Raw genomic sequence first — 13830 nt, 5'->3', positions numbered from 1 at the left:
TTTGTAAATTTATGCATAAAGTAGGAATTAGCATCACTCATCAGGCGTTTGCATAGGATTTACATAAAATACAAAATTAGTAGATATTACACATAATCTAATGTTTATTACGTGGATTTAAGTTTGGGTTATAACATAATGCCGTCATCTACATTTAAAATGCCTTAAAAAAATACAGTTATTGAAACCTAGTCTGTTTCATCTTATACGGTTTGCAGTTTTACCCGGGACTCAGTCGGTTTAATGTAAAAGGCGGGTCAGACGGGTGAGCTTTAGCTCCAACAAAAGACAAACGCCGGTACTCAGTCGGGACGATCGTCACAGTCTGCAACCTCTCTTATCCTCATTAGGCTTACTTGACAATGGACGCTTGCGCGCTATATGCTCCTGTGCATTTCTTCAAATGCAACCTGCTCTCGGCGACTTGCGACCGGCAAAAGTGCGTGAATTTTTTGCTAGTTTCTTTTCCTTACAGGAGTAGTTGATCTATTCAGTTTGATGGATTTGCACAATCTACTACGCTATTTCTTAGTAGTATTCATGTTACATTTTAAGAATTTCAGACTAAAAAATTGTCAAAAGCATTGCAGCAACTCCGTCGGCTTCTAAATTTGACGAACTAAGATTTTCTTTTCTTTTCTTTTTTGTTTTTTTTTTCTGTAAATTATGTATGATAACTAGGTCAGCATTATTTTTTAGAGTTGATGCTTTACAAAAGAAATCCAAATCGAGTTGGAACGGTAATGGAATGAGTCTTTACCAATTTATGGAGTTTCTGTTGCTAGTCTGATAGAAAAAATTCTCATCCATGTAGCTTGAGGGACAAGCGGCGGTTGAGGAAGTCTTTGGTTGTGGTGTCTAATAGTCTCATTTCCCAAAGAGTTCACCCTCTGTTAAGGAGGAGGTTATTACTGGATCTTGTGAGCTTCAGTGCAGCTACCTTCCTATTCTCCAGTCCGTCTTTTGCAGTGCCGTTGCCGGAGATGAAGGAACCCGAGGTGCTCAGGTAAAAACTTAAGATAATTGGTTCTTGGCTACTGTTACCTCGAATTTTAAGAGCTGATTAGCTCGACTCCTAAGACGGCTACTTTACTCCCAAGCGAGTTGTAGAATATTGGTTTTACTTGGTGGCCGGGTGAATTTCAGATTATCCAAGTTGCTCTGGCTCCAGGTTTGAACTTGTGCTCTTCGTCTCAAATTATGCTTACTCGGTTTTGGTCTTCTTTTGGCATTTGAAGCATCCAGGTCTCGGAAGCTACCCAGCGGAGTGAGAATTCAAGGTATGTTCCATTTGTCTCTTTCAAATCTAAAAAAAAAACCCTCCTGAAGTCGATGTTTCTTTTCTATTCAGCTGCTCCTTCCTGTTATTTGTTTACCAACTTATTCAATCACAGTTATGTGATAATGGCAATGACATGAACAAATTCACTACATTTAGATGAGCTTGGTTGGTTCTTATCATGCGATGGGGGAACAGTTTTATCAAATCAGTGATCCATTGAATAATATCTCAAGCACTAAAAGAAGTTAGCTCATGACATATGTTTCTCTCTTTAAACTTGTGACTTAAAGACTTCGTAATGTTGTGGTTTTTACTTGAAGATATTGTTGATGGAGAAGGGGCAGAGGCTCATGATGGAGACTTTGTTGAATTTAATTATGTCTGTCGGCGTGCAAATGGATATTTTGTTCATAGGTAACTTGTTATTTTTCGTTTGTTAATTAATTGTGGAAAAGCTGTTGACTTCTGAAGAAATTAAACTACTTCTCACTCTATGTCATGGGGCACTATCTTCCATATTGTAGATTCTTTTTGCATTCAAACTTCATTTATTTATATATTAACAGAGGATTTTGATCCTTTCTCTTGTTTTTGACTTGAAGCACTATAGATCAGTTTAGTGGAGAAAGTAGCCCTGTGATACTTCCTTTAAATGAGAAACAGGTTCGTTTCTTGATCATTGACATGCATTGCGAAAGCAAAAGGCTTGTTTGGTTTTTAATGTAGCTGAATTAATCCAGGACTTGTAAGGCTCACCATCTCGATTGCCTGAACCATGTTTCAGGCCCCATCAATACATGCATTTCTGGAAATGAAGGGTCGGAGCAAGGGGCCTACAGCTACCACGCCCACCCTTAACTCATGGAAAATTTCAGTAAAATTCTATGTAGGTCATGGCCCTATTATCATAGTCTCCCTGGATTGAAGTTCTTGTTCTGTCCATCAGAACAACTGTGATCTAACGTGACAAAACCTCAGAGCTGAGACATGTTTCCAAGCTACTGGACACAGATCAAGGCATCACGTACATTATGAAACACTCAAGTCAACAGCACATTGCATTTAAGAATAGTAACTGTTTTGGGTACAACCAGCATTAATTATTATTTAACATTTGCACCCATATGAACTCTTAGAAATGGAAAAGATTCCACAGACAAGATAAATTCTTTTTAGTTTGAAAGTACATCTGATAACTGTTTCAGCAATGCTTTGCCTAAGTCTTAAGTGCATATCCTGGTCAAAGGGTGACTCTGTTGAAATTTTTGAAAATTTATCTGTTGGACACCTTGATTATCTTGTAGGATCTCCCAATCAGATAGTGGATGGAATTCCTGCTCTGATGGGAACCTCATTTGTGCCTCAGGAACCCATATGATTTGTATTTCTCGTTGATCAAATACGTGATTTGAATTCAGAATATTGATTATCTCTTGCACTTGTTTCCCAGATCATAAAGGGTCTGAAGGAGGTTTTACTTGGGATGAAGGTTGGAGGTAGGCTTTTTGAACCAAAGTTTGAGATAGTAACCTAACCTAATCTGCAAATGACCGATTCTTCTCTATATTTTGTAATTAAATCCAAACGTTCGTCTCAACACCAGTTCATTGCCTTGATTGCCTAAACAAAAACAATGGCTATTTCAGTATGTGATTTTCAACAGTAAGAGAAATGGAAGGACATTTGTTCTTTGCAGGGAAGAGGAGAGCATTGATTCCCCCTGAAGTTGGATATGTCAATGAGAATTTGAAGCCAATCCCCGATGAGGTATCGATGTTGGATCATTTGTTCCTTTAATCTTAATGATTTTGGGTGCTGTGAATTTTTCCGACGATCTTGATTGTGCTTTAAAATGGCCATATTTACTGTCAAAGCTGAGGATTTAATGTGTCATAAACATGGCAAAGTGGTGGAAATGTTGATATAGACTTATGAATGATATAATATTTTTAGCTTATTGACTAAAGCTCTTTTATTGCAGTTTGGCCCTCGTAGGAGCCTTCTCTCTCATGCAAATGAGCCATTAATCTTTGAGGTGCAGCTGTTGAAGATCCTATGACTTTGACGACGCAAATGATCGTTCCTTCTGTATTACATTGGAGACCGTTGAAATGATCATATTCACTTCCTGCATTTGCCTGTTGCCTCGTCTGTGACGCAAAGATTGTTTACTTTAATATATACTATTTAAAAAATATTTTAATGTATATACATATACATATATACTGTGAGTACAAGCTTGGGTTTCCAAAATAATTATTTTTAATTATTATTTTTATATTGGAACCATTGTGTTCCGACCTAGCGAGTCGACCTGAGTTTTGAATGAGTCAAATAAGATCTGGAAAAGAGCGGTTCAAGTCAAGAGGTCGGCTAACCTTTTCTTTTCTAGGTGAGTCCAATCCGACTCGTCCCAAGTTTGGCTGATAACTCAATCTAGCTCAGACAATCGATTCGGTTCAAATCGATTCTCTGTCCGGGGTGGAACACCATGCTTGTCATAGCCGGAGGAAGTCAGGGTGGTGCAGCGGTTGCTATTGCGAAAAGCGGCTGTGGCAGTTGCGGAGGGCAACGGCGGTTCACGAGAATCGGAATCGGATTCAAGCTCAGAACTCGGCGCCTCAACTCAGATGGCTTTTTACACGCAAAGTTGTCATATATATAATTTGTGTGACCAGCTCCGTTTTTCTTGTCGCGGTGTTCCTCGTGACGAACTCTGTCATTTCTCTCGACATAGTGTACAACAGAATGAAGGTAGCTTCCAAGGTGATTTTTCTGGTTAAGGACTGTTATGGAGATGCAATCTCAGACGCTCTGCAGCCAAGTCCCATTTCCTCTCTGCGGAAAGAGTAACCTCCCTTTATCGACAACTTCTTTTATTTGTTTTTCTTAATGGCAGTCGGTAGAATTCTTTTTGACTTTGCAACTTTCTCTTTCCGTATGTTTCGCGCAGAGAAATTCCATTCGACCTGTCCCTTGAGAAATACGGAGTTAAGAAACAGAAAGCATCGGGGAAGGTCGTGAATTTTGTTGACGATCAGGAATGCCCTAAGGTAACAGACCTTTTCAATTATTAATCTTTTACGGAAGAATGGAAGTTTGTCAGGAGCAAGAAAGAGTAAAACGTGATAGGTCATTTGTCTATTTGTCCTTTACAGCTATGAAAACTTGTATATTCTGAATTTGAGTCGGAAAATGTATTAATTCCATAGATAATACCGTTTTAAATCAAACTTTACCGAAATGTTAGAGTGAAATAATAAAGTTTATTAATGCAAAGATACTAATACCACAGCGCGGCGACATTTATTTAGTTTTTATTGAATGTTGCTTGTTTGGGACCAGTAATTTGTCTTTTCGGGGAGAGAGAACGGTTGAGGACAGCCTTTTTTTTCAGGTTTATGTTGAACAATAAGCAAGAAACGAATCATTGTGTGATTTATGATATAGAAGCGCATTTTCTAGAAGCTCCTACTGACTTGAACTGCTTAGACTGTTTGTTGATTGCAGGCAAAGGCTGGTAAGACCGTATAAGTCCTATTGACTTTGGCTGGAAGTATTATTAACAATCTTATAAGTAAAGGAGCATTACATGTGATTTTCTCTTGAATCTGGGAGGTCTAATTTTAGTACCTCTGCTTCCTAGAAACCAAATCACTGGAGTTAAATTAAGTGCGGTTGTACTTGCTGTCTGTATGAATTATTTGTGGGGACTTGGATTGTTCAGTCTTTGCTACAGTTTTTTGTCAAGCTAGTTTTTTCTTTCGCTTGACTAGCTTTTTTGTTTGATTACATACATGTTGCTTTTCTTGTTGTGCATGATGCTTTGAGCCATGGATCTTTGCAATTTCAATAGTCACATTAGTAATCACTGGATTCAAATTATCTTTTCTTAATGAGTACCAGAAGTGGGCATATCTGTGCTTTTGACTTGCTAATTTTTATCTGTGCTTTTATGAGGCTATTTGAGCTGACATTGGTTCAGAATCTTTGTTGACCTTTCTCAGCTGGTAAGCCTCACCAGTCCCTTACACTGTTGTGCACTTTTCAGGTATCCATATTACTTCTGCACAATTACAAGCCCCCTATTGCTGCTTGTGCCGTCTTTGAAGTATTAACAACTATCCTGACAGAGAGCTCTTCTAATGTGTCTGAGTTTTTACTCCCATCTGTTGTTTCTTCACCAAAGTTCACTCTCATTCAGAAAGTAGCAGATCTCTTATTGGAGGACCAGAAAGCTACAATTTATGGAGCCCAAGTTGGGCCTGTAACAGACTTCATTCAGTCCATAGTTAACAAAATCCAGAAACTGCCATCTGACTTTCAGGTTTCTTCTGAGCCTTTGGCTTGCTTCCTTCAAGTTGTTCGGGTTCTGGAGCTACCCACTGTTCTTCTTGTTGGATCTGTTCGTCCACATCAAAATGAAAGTTCTACAGACCAAGAGCTTGAGGTAATCACTACCAAAATTTTGTGACTTCGTTAAAGAGTTCTCCTAAAGAATTCTGGTTATTGTTAAGATGAAACAGAACAAGCTTAAAAAGTTAAAAGTATACTACAAGTGATATTGAGAATGAGGATTTCAGTATGAATTGGAGGAAAGAATCACAATTGTATTCGTTATTGATCATTAGTATTACTTGTATTTGGTGAAAAATGAAATTCAAGTACCATTACCTTTGTGATTGTTTTCACCATATTGACTCCCTTGAATCAAGTTTGTGAATGTTGCTGTGGATTTCCTGAACAACTTTAGTGGTGGATGCTTGCTACGCAGTGCAATACTAATTTCCTTTTCTTTTGTCTAGGCACTTTTCAATGTTGTGGAGTTCACAGCAAGCCATCTAGGCTTTTCTGTCCATAAAGACTTACTTTGTCTGAATACAGCAAAGAAATTGAAGGAACATCAAGAGCCTTGGCAGGCATGGTACGGTTAAAGCCTGATGGAGGTTCGGGTTTGAAGGCATCAAAACCATGAGAACTGGTGTTTTTTTGGCTACAGATAGTCCATCATACGCCATACATGCTACTAATTTTCTAATGCATACTGGAGCTTTTTTTCCTTTGAAGACATCCCTCCCAAATGAATGGTAATAGTTTCTTCTGCTTGGTAAGCAACTGCTGAGTTTGCTTCTTTCATGTCATCTTTAACTCTGTCGATGGAAGGAAAAATGAAAATTCACATTCCTTTTTTGTCTTTCTAATATAGGTAAGAAACAGTCAAGATCTGGTTGACAAAAGGTGTTGGATATTGTATTGGGTGCCCCAAACTCTAGTACAAATCTTAGGTATATCTGTTTATTAACAATATCCTCAAAAAATATGAAAACAGTTCAGCCACACGAATTATAGAACGTCTGCAGTCAAGGTTAGAACCGTAGAACTTATTCTTGGAAGTGAGTCACCACATGATTGAGCATATGGTCCACCCACCTGACAGAATCATCGAAGTTAAAACTCCTGCACATTCTTCAGAGTGAATCGAGCTGCATAAGCTTGTGTAATTGTTTTATATGGAAAGAAAAGCACTGTAGGGGCATTTTATGGAGTTTCCGTTCTTGCGGAAGCTTCATACCATGTATCTCTTCATTATTAATCATCGTAGGCAGCAGTGATGAAAAACAAACAGCTAATGAATTTTGATAATCAATTTTGGTTCCTTCAGCATCCTGGATTTGGAATTGCACAAAGCAGTTGTTAGCTCGGCATTGGTGATTGCTCCTCTACAGAGGTACATGAGCAACAGAAAAGTTGCTCATGATGATTGACGACTGTCTTCATCGATGAAATTAATGATCATGATGAATGGCGGTTGCTGCTCTGCTCGAACTGTGGTGGCGGAAGAGTTTCCCCACATGCAAGTAGGCGTTTATAAGCGAATTTTCTTGTTTGCCAGTTAGAAATATTTAACATTAGGTCATTCAAAGTGGGCACTGTACCGAGTCTAGTGACATCCACACTAATGTTGATTCAGACAAGCTTTTGATAGGTAAAATATATGGGATTTTCCATGGTACATATCAAAGTATATATAGCGCAACACATGGTAAATATCAAACGTATCGTCTAAGGTTTCGGAATGTTGATACTTTGACGCAATATTTATAACTGCGAATCATCTATAGATTCACCTCACTTCAGTGGTGGATTGCTCAAACCTTCTTAGTCGTTCTGCAGATTCTGTATCAGGCTGGCTTGAGCGGATATGCGAACAGCAGATATGATAACAGTGGCAGCTACTTCTTAAAAAGAGAAGAAAGACAGCCGACCCTTAGGCTCGCTTCCGTAAGCGTGCTATCAACCCTTTTGTCCCCTTACTTCTTGGGAGATTCGGTCTCGCGGCTTTCATCGCATAATTCTCGTATCCATCTTTTCAGTTTGAGCTAATGTTTTCCAATATCGAGCAGAAACCTAGCTCATGGCCCACTATTAATAAAGAAATTACATGATGGTCTAAGTGATTTAAATTCTGCCACTAAATATTTCCTAAACATATTCTAAATGAGAAAACCAAAACTGTGGTTGTGGTACATTCTAACATAAGTGGGGAATACTGATGGCCCAATAAAAAATTGGCCGGACGTCTCATGTAGGTCTGGTCCAAGTTGTCTCCGAGGTGATAACATTCCCATAATATATTCTTTTTGAGGATACATCCCAGTAAGCCTGTATATGTCCACAAGTCAATAAAACAGTAATCAACCTAAAGGTACTTCACCCGCAACCATAATGAAAACTGAATAAACTGCATTCAAACATGAGAGAGAGACTTGTAAAAAGCATCACACCTGCCATCCAGATGGAAGATCCTTCGAAATTTCCACTAAGTCGGGCTGTTTTCCTGTCTTAGCCATCTCAGATGAAGTATTGGTAACTTCGCTGGTTTGACTTGATTCAGCTTTCTTGCGCTTAACTCGTTCACGCCTGCACACCGAGAGATTATCAAGAAGCAAAAACAGTCAGGTTCTTCCCCTAGATTTATAGCCCTCTGTATCTACTTATTTGTTCAATAAAATGTTAGAGAAGTTTGCCTATCGTGAGGTTTAAACAATGAAATTGCCCAAAGCATACCAATCACCACCCAGGGGCTGAAAATTAGCATTATCTAGAGCTCCTCCACTAGCAATCTGTTGCGCACGCCATTTCTACATCCAATAGAGAAAGTATATCACTGAGAGAGGCACACTATGCAAGAAGGGAGACCAATGGAAGCTAAATATCACCGAGTAGCAGCCAAAAGTCATTGAGCATGTTTTCTACCTCGATTTCCTTTTGCCGCTTCTTCTCTAATAGCTCATATGCATTTTCTGGTTCATCTTCTTCAGCATGTAATTCTTCCTTGGCGGCCTTCCACTGATCGAAGGCATCAAACAAGGGTATATTAGAATTGGTTACATTTAGCAGTTAATTTGGACAAAAAGATAAAACACAATACGGCATCAAGTCATCTGTTCGAATTCAAAACTAATTTAAAAATTAAGGTACTAAATGTACTTGTTTTGGATTACATTTCTGTAAGAAATATGTTGAATGGTGGATCCTGTGGAAGGAAAACATACTAGGACAAAATTAAAATACTAAATATACTTTTTTGGATGTAAATTTCCGTAAGAAATATATTGGATGGTGGTACCATGAAAGGAAAATATATTAGGTGAACTAGTATAGGACTAGGTTGGAATTGGCTGCAACTGGATGCAAAAGATACTTTTTTATTTTTTGAAGAAGCAAAAGATTCTTTGGATGAGAATGAACCCATTGTGGAGAAGTTTGGTGCAGTAAAGATACTGGTTGATAGATATTCCTGTAAAACATATTTTTCATTTCAAAATTTAGATAAAAGGATTTATTTTAGACAAGTGCATTACAATTTTCTGCATGCCTTTGGCTCATTGGCCTGGTAAGGGGGTCTCTAGTGCGAGGTCTTTGGTTCAAGTCTTAGCAGGGGAGAAGGGTGTAGAGTGCACGTGTAACAGACATTAAAAGAAGCATGCCCAAGTGATGTTCCAGCAGCTACTATAAGCAGAAAATAATAGCACAATTACCTTATCCACTAGACTGGAGACCTTCTTATTAGATCTCAATGTAGGTGCTACTGCAACCGTACGCTTCTTATTGCGCATAACTGGTCAAGAATCAGAAGTATGTTAGCAATAAAACAGAGAGCCTGCTTATAAGAATGGCAATTTACTGGAACAAAAAAAAGCACTTTCAGAGTGTCATGCCTTTGGGTTGATTCTTAGCAGTAGATGCTGTAGCAGGTACAACAGATGAAGTCTCATTTTCTACAACAGTTCCGACAGCTTTGCCTGTTGTTGTAGAAAATGCACCCCCAACAGCACTCATTTCAGGCTCCTTGCAGACTGTTTTAGAACCTAGCTCCACTTCATTAGACAAATCTGACACTCCAATTTTGGGAATTACAGAGTGGGATCCAGGATGATCAGAAGTGGTATTGTTATCAAAATTAGTGAGCATTGGTTCACTGTAGTAATGAGAAGAAACTGAAGAAATGTTTCCATTTGGAAGCTCATAGTAAATGTTGGAGCCCACTGGATTAACTACAGAAGGAGCAGCTTCAGTAAAGCCATTTGTCAGTGGTCCATAATATGAGGGTGGTTGAGATTCAGGAATCTGTGACCCTTCTGCAGCCATGTAATAGCTTGTGCTAACAACCTCAGTCATAGGAGGTGTGTAATATTCATAGGTGGAACTTTGGTAAGGTAGGTTGTATTGTTCAGTGTAGGGAAGAGGAAGGGTCTCAGGGTAAGGTGGTGGAGGATATGAGGGTACAGGAAAATCATCAGGAGGAGGCGGCGGTGGAGATTCATTATCAGGAGGAGGTGGTGGTGGAGGTTCATTATCAGGAGGAGGTGGAGGAATCCACTCCTCATCTGGAGGAGGTGGAATGCTAAACTCTTCTGCTGGCACTGAAGATTCAGGTTCCAATAGTGGTAGGTCTGCATTCGGGTAAAGTACAGGTTGCCAGGAACAAAATTGTACAGAGCCTGGGACATCTTGAGATATATTATGCTTAGCACCAGACTCATCATCGACTTCCATGTCTACATCCATATCAACATCCTCACAAACATCAGGCTCACTTTTGGGTGTGAGAGGAACAGATGCCGAAGAGTTGCCAATTTCTCCTAGAACCTCGAATTTTGGCCCATTGCCTGCATGGGTTGCAGACTCTGTAGTAGGAGAAGTGCGACCACTTTCAATACAGCAAGGTGGACCTCTATAATCTCTGTCCACCACATATTCAGCTCCCACAGTGTTGCCTCTGGATGGAGAACCAGGTCCTGATTCTCTTGAGAGTGGTTCAGATTTACCTACTTGGGAAGCTTCATGCTCAAGAATTGCTGACTCAATTCGTTTAAACTGAGCCTCAGAGTGCCTCCAAAATGGCATCAAGGTCGAACCATATGAGGAAAGACCTTTGCAGTCAGACAGTCTGATCTCGACTTCCATTATGTACTTAGAGCTCCAGCTACTAGATCTGCAAAAGACAAAATTCTCCAAATTAAGTAACATAGGATACAATAAACATGTTAAGACAAAATAAAATGTCCTAAGATTTAAAGAAAATTGAGTGAAATAGACATACATACCCCTTTAGATCATTTAATCGTTGTAACAAAACTTCACCATATTTTACAAGCCAGGAAGGAATATCCTCATAAGCACCTGATGGCACATAAGGATCCTCCTCAGCTGTGCTGCTTGCATCTCGGGTTACTGCTCCATCCAAATCCAGTGCAGAAACAGGATCAGTCAATCCTGAGGATTCCATGCATGATCCATTAATTGCCCCAACAATGCCATTTTGATTAGTAACAGATCCTAGCCTCATGCCATTTCCATGCTTTGCGTCTACTTTGGGGACTGAATTTGTCCCATGTACACCATCGGGAACCTCTGAACACACATCAGGTTCCATGCTCAAACTTGTGACAGACGTTTGTGGCACCACATGGGTACTCCCATTTTCAGTTGCTTGAATCAAAAGGTTGGGTTCCTCCCATGAGGTTTCCCCTGTTATAGTATTCCAGTAATAATATCGATTACTTTCTTCATGCATCACAAGCTTCCACCCACCCGCCACATCCCCAACTGCCTGTGCACCAGAAGTCACTGTAGCATAAATATGTTCTACAGATTCAGCACCACCATGTTGATCAGGTACACAGTTACCATCACTTTCATCAATATTGCCAGTAGCAACTGTTTCATTGTTATTGATAGTGCCGATATCCTTGTGAAAAGAAATTTCATTGCTGAGACAATCTGCAGGGAGAGGTTTGCTACTGTCCTGGTCGATGACTCCATTTGCATCCATGTGCTCATTAGTCTGCACAAGAACAAATTTAATTTATAACAGAACCAAGATTTTAAAAACCCTTTTGATTGGATTGTCCCAAATCCTTCAGCAAATTTCTGCTAATTCAAAAATCACTCCCCTAGTTTCACAAAGAAAAGCAAAAAGAAGAAAAATAGATAGGTAAAAACATTAAAAAACCCAAGAAAATTTAAATCAACCAGATAAGTTAACACAAACAATCTTGGACCAAAAACTGAACCTTTTTTTATTTTTATTTTTTGACTTGTAAGAATTTCCGATACTATGAACAATTTATTTAATCATTAAAAAAATACAAAACAAGAACCCCGCAGATCTGTAGACATGTGATGAATAAGCATGACAATTAGTAAAAAGAAGATACATTTGTAGAAGACTATAACAACACCTGTTCATTGGGGTTCTCCAGGGAAGACTTCATTGAAGCATGCTTGAGAATCTTCTTCTCTTTTCTATCTGATTCATCGTCACTATATTGTCCAAGTAATAGCAAAGGATTCTCTGCTTGTTTACCTGGAGGCAGAATATCATCTTATCATACACTTTTACTGAAGCAAGATCTTGTAGAGAATAAAGTAATCCATGTCTCAAGTTCTAACAGGACTAAAGCATTAAAAACCATGCATTTTAGAGTGTCAGAGTCAAGACAAAAATGTAAAGCCTCTAATAGGTCTGGTGCTGCAGCTACCTGGAGTAGGAAAAGAAGATGTTAGGAGGCACAAATCAAACAAAGCTAGAAATATACGAACCGAGAGTGCAACTTATTCTTGCTGAGATTTCCAAAACGCTTAGATTCTGTCAAAAAGACCATAACAGGTTGGGAGTCATTCAATTTTCATCGTGGCAGCTCGATCTGATGTGACCATTGAATGTTCCCAAGACCTCAGCTACCCTACAGTCTCAAACCAATCTTGGAGCAAAAAAGATTATCTTGTACAAAATTTCCAAATTTCCACCATAAGATATGCTGAGAACGCATATCTTCCTTACATGGGCCTTTGAAGAAAAACTGACGGAACCCACCTGAAGATGGTGAAATGGGGACCCCAGCACCATGATTTTGATCAAGATCCTCTCTAACTTCATCATGTATGGAGGTGCCAGCCACATCTCCTAAAAATTTGGAGACATCAACAAATTAAAATAACAGTAAATCCATCAATCCTAAACCTACGGAGACAAAAAAATCAACCCATAGTAAATATAAAAATACAAGAGTCTGTAAATTTACCTCATGCATCATGGATTGTTTTGTTTTATTTTTTTAATTTCCAAAATTGTCATTGAGATCTAATTAGCACATAGACGAACCATGCTTTTTCAAAAAAAATAAAATAATAGAGCATGAATTTGGCCACTGCACTCGTACCAGGGTTGCTAGGACACTTCCTACATAGAGTGTAGTAAAATATTAGCTAGCTGCAAGATTTTTGAAGTGGCATTAAACAGATTCCACAAAGAAAGACACTACTTTGAAAAACTATGTGTAGAACTGCAGATGCCCGTGAGATTTGAAACCAAGTCCACGGATTAAGAGAAGCAACTAAATGCCGAGCATATCGAACTCCAATGATCTCCTTCACGAAATTCCAAAAATTCGAGGCCAATAGAAGAAAATTTTGATATTCAGATTATTGCGCCCTTTTAAAGTTTAGAAAACAATTAACCTTCTCTTCTCTCTCATGATCGCATGATTATTATCCTTATCAAAGAAACGAGGTAAAGAAACTCATAAAAAAAAAATTACAAAATCGAACTTCAAAAACGAAACCTAAGAGAAAAATATGGTTACCAGAGGGTTCCGCAAAAAGTTCGAGCTTCACTCTTCGTCCAGCATTGCTTAAAGCGGCGAGACGTCGCTCTTTTCTCTTGCCCATCAGAAATTGAAGAGCAAGGTCCCAATCGAATTCAGCGAAATTTTTTGCCCAATAGGTTCGAAAAACTCGAGACGAGGGAGAACTCAGAAAAGGCGATCTTCTCAGCCCTAATACCAGATAAAAGGCAAGCGCAGAGGCCTCGAAGGTATTATATTATATATGCGTGCTGGAAGAGCGCAAGAGGCGTGCTATCCCTTCATCGCGAGCGAGTAGCGACGTTTGCTTCTGAGGGTAGTCTCGTCATTTTAATTGTTTCCTTTATTGGAACCGCCAAAACTTTTCCCGCACTAGACCTTCTCCCGTTTCTGTTC

The 13830-nt window shown here is 39.1% G+C and overlaps 3 protein-coding genes across 5 annotated transcripts; 2 read left to right on the top strand and 1 right to left on the bottom strand.

The window, feature by feature from the left end:
• The first annotated feature begins 342 nt into the window (after positions 1–342).
• Positions 343–3517, top strand: LOC137937174 (peptidyl-prolyl cis-trans isomerase FKBP16-1, chloroplastic). Of its 2 annotated transcripts, XM_068782269.1 has the most exons (8): positions 343–439; positions 815–1006; positions 1246–1280; positions 1603–1696; positions 1885–1945; positions 2733–2778; positions 2979–3049; positions 3264–3517. In XM_068782269.1, the coding sequence occupies exons 1-8, from the start codon at positions 363–365 to the stop codon at positions 3339–3341; spliced, it is 654 nt and encodes a 217-aa protein (XP_068638370.1). In that variant the 5' UTR covers positions 343–362; the 3' UTR covers positions 3342–3517. The 2 variants fall into 2 exon arrangements, with proteins under 2 accessions (XP_068638370.1, XP_068638371.1); XM_068782270.1 differs by lacking the exon at positions 3264–3517 and having other exon boundaries at positions 2929–2983.
• Positions 3518–3739: 222 nt separating this feature from the next.
• LOC137937014 (uncharacterized) lies at positions 3740–6860 on the top strand. Its single transcript, XM_068782030.1, has 4 exons — positions 3740–4131; positions 4236–4335; positions 5334–5732; positions 6088–6860. Exons 1-4 carry the CDS (start codon positions 4031–4033, stop codon positions 6214–6216), a joined length of 729 nt encoding a protein of 242 aa, XP_068638131.1. The 5' UTR covers positions 3740–4030; the 3' UTR covers positions 6217–6860.
• An 820-nt stretch (positions 6861–7680) lies between these two features.
• LOC137936431 (uncharacterized) lies at positions 7681–13627 on the bottom strand. 2 transcript variants are annotated; one of them, XM_068781093.1, is made up of 10 exons: positions 13435–13627; positions 12666–12755; positions 12031–12155; positions 10894–11633; positions 9505–10781; positions 9325–9404; positions 8540–8632; positions 8351–8424; positions 8068–8203; positions 7681–7945 (listed from the first exon to the last, which is right to left on the bottom strand). In XM_068781093.1, exons 1-10 carry the CDS (start codon positions 13517–13519, stop codon positions 7865–7867), a joined length of 2781 nt encoding a protein of 926 aa, XP_068637194.1. In that variant the 5' UTR covers positions 13520–13627; the 3' UTR covers positions 7681–7864. The 2 variants fall into 2 exon arrangements, with proteins under 2 accessions (XP_068637194.1, XP_068637195.1); XM_068781094.1 differs by lacking the exon at positions 13435–13627 and having other exon boundaries at positions 12392–12736.
• Between the last annotated feature and the right edge of the window lie 203 nt (positions 13628–13830).

This window comes from Aristolochia californica, unplaced genomic scaffold (assembly GCF_029961685.1).
Source record: "Aristolochia californica isolate CCGP_79_NKW_82.1479 unplaced genomic scaffold, dmAriCali1.0.hap1 SCAF_7, whole genome shotgun sequence".
In the NCBI taxonomy this organism is placed as follows: domain Eukaryota; kingdom Viridiplantae; phylum Streptophyta; class Magnoliopsida; order Piperales; family Aristolochiaceae; genus Aristolochia; species Aristolochia californica.
Note: the sequence above shows the minus strand (reverse complement) of the source record. Positions and strands in the feature narration are given on the sequence as shown.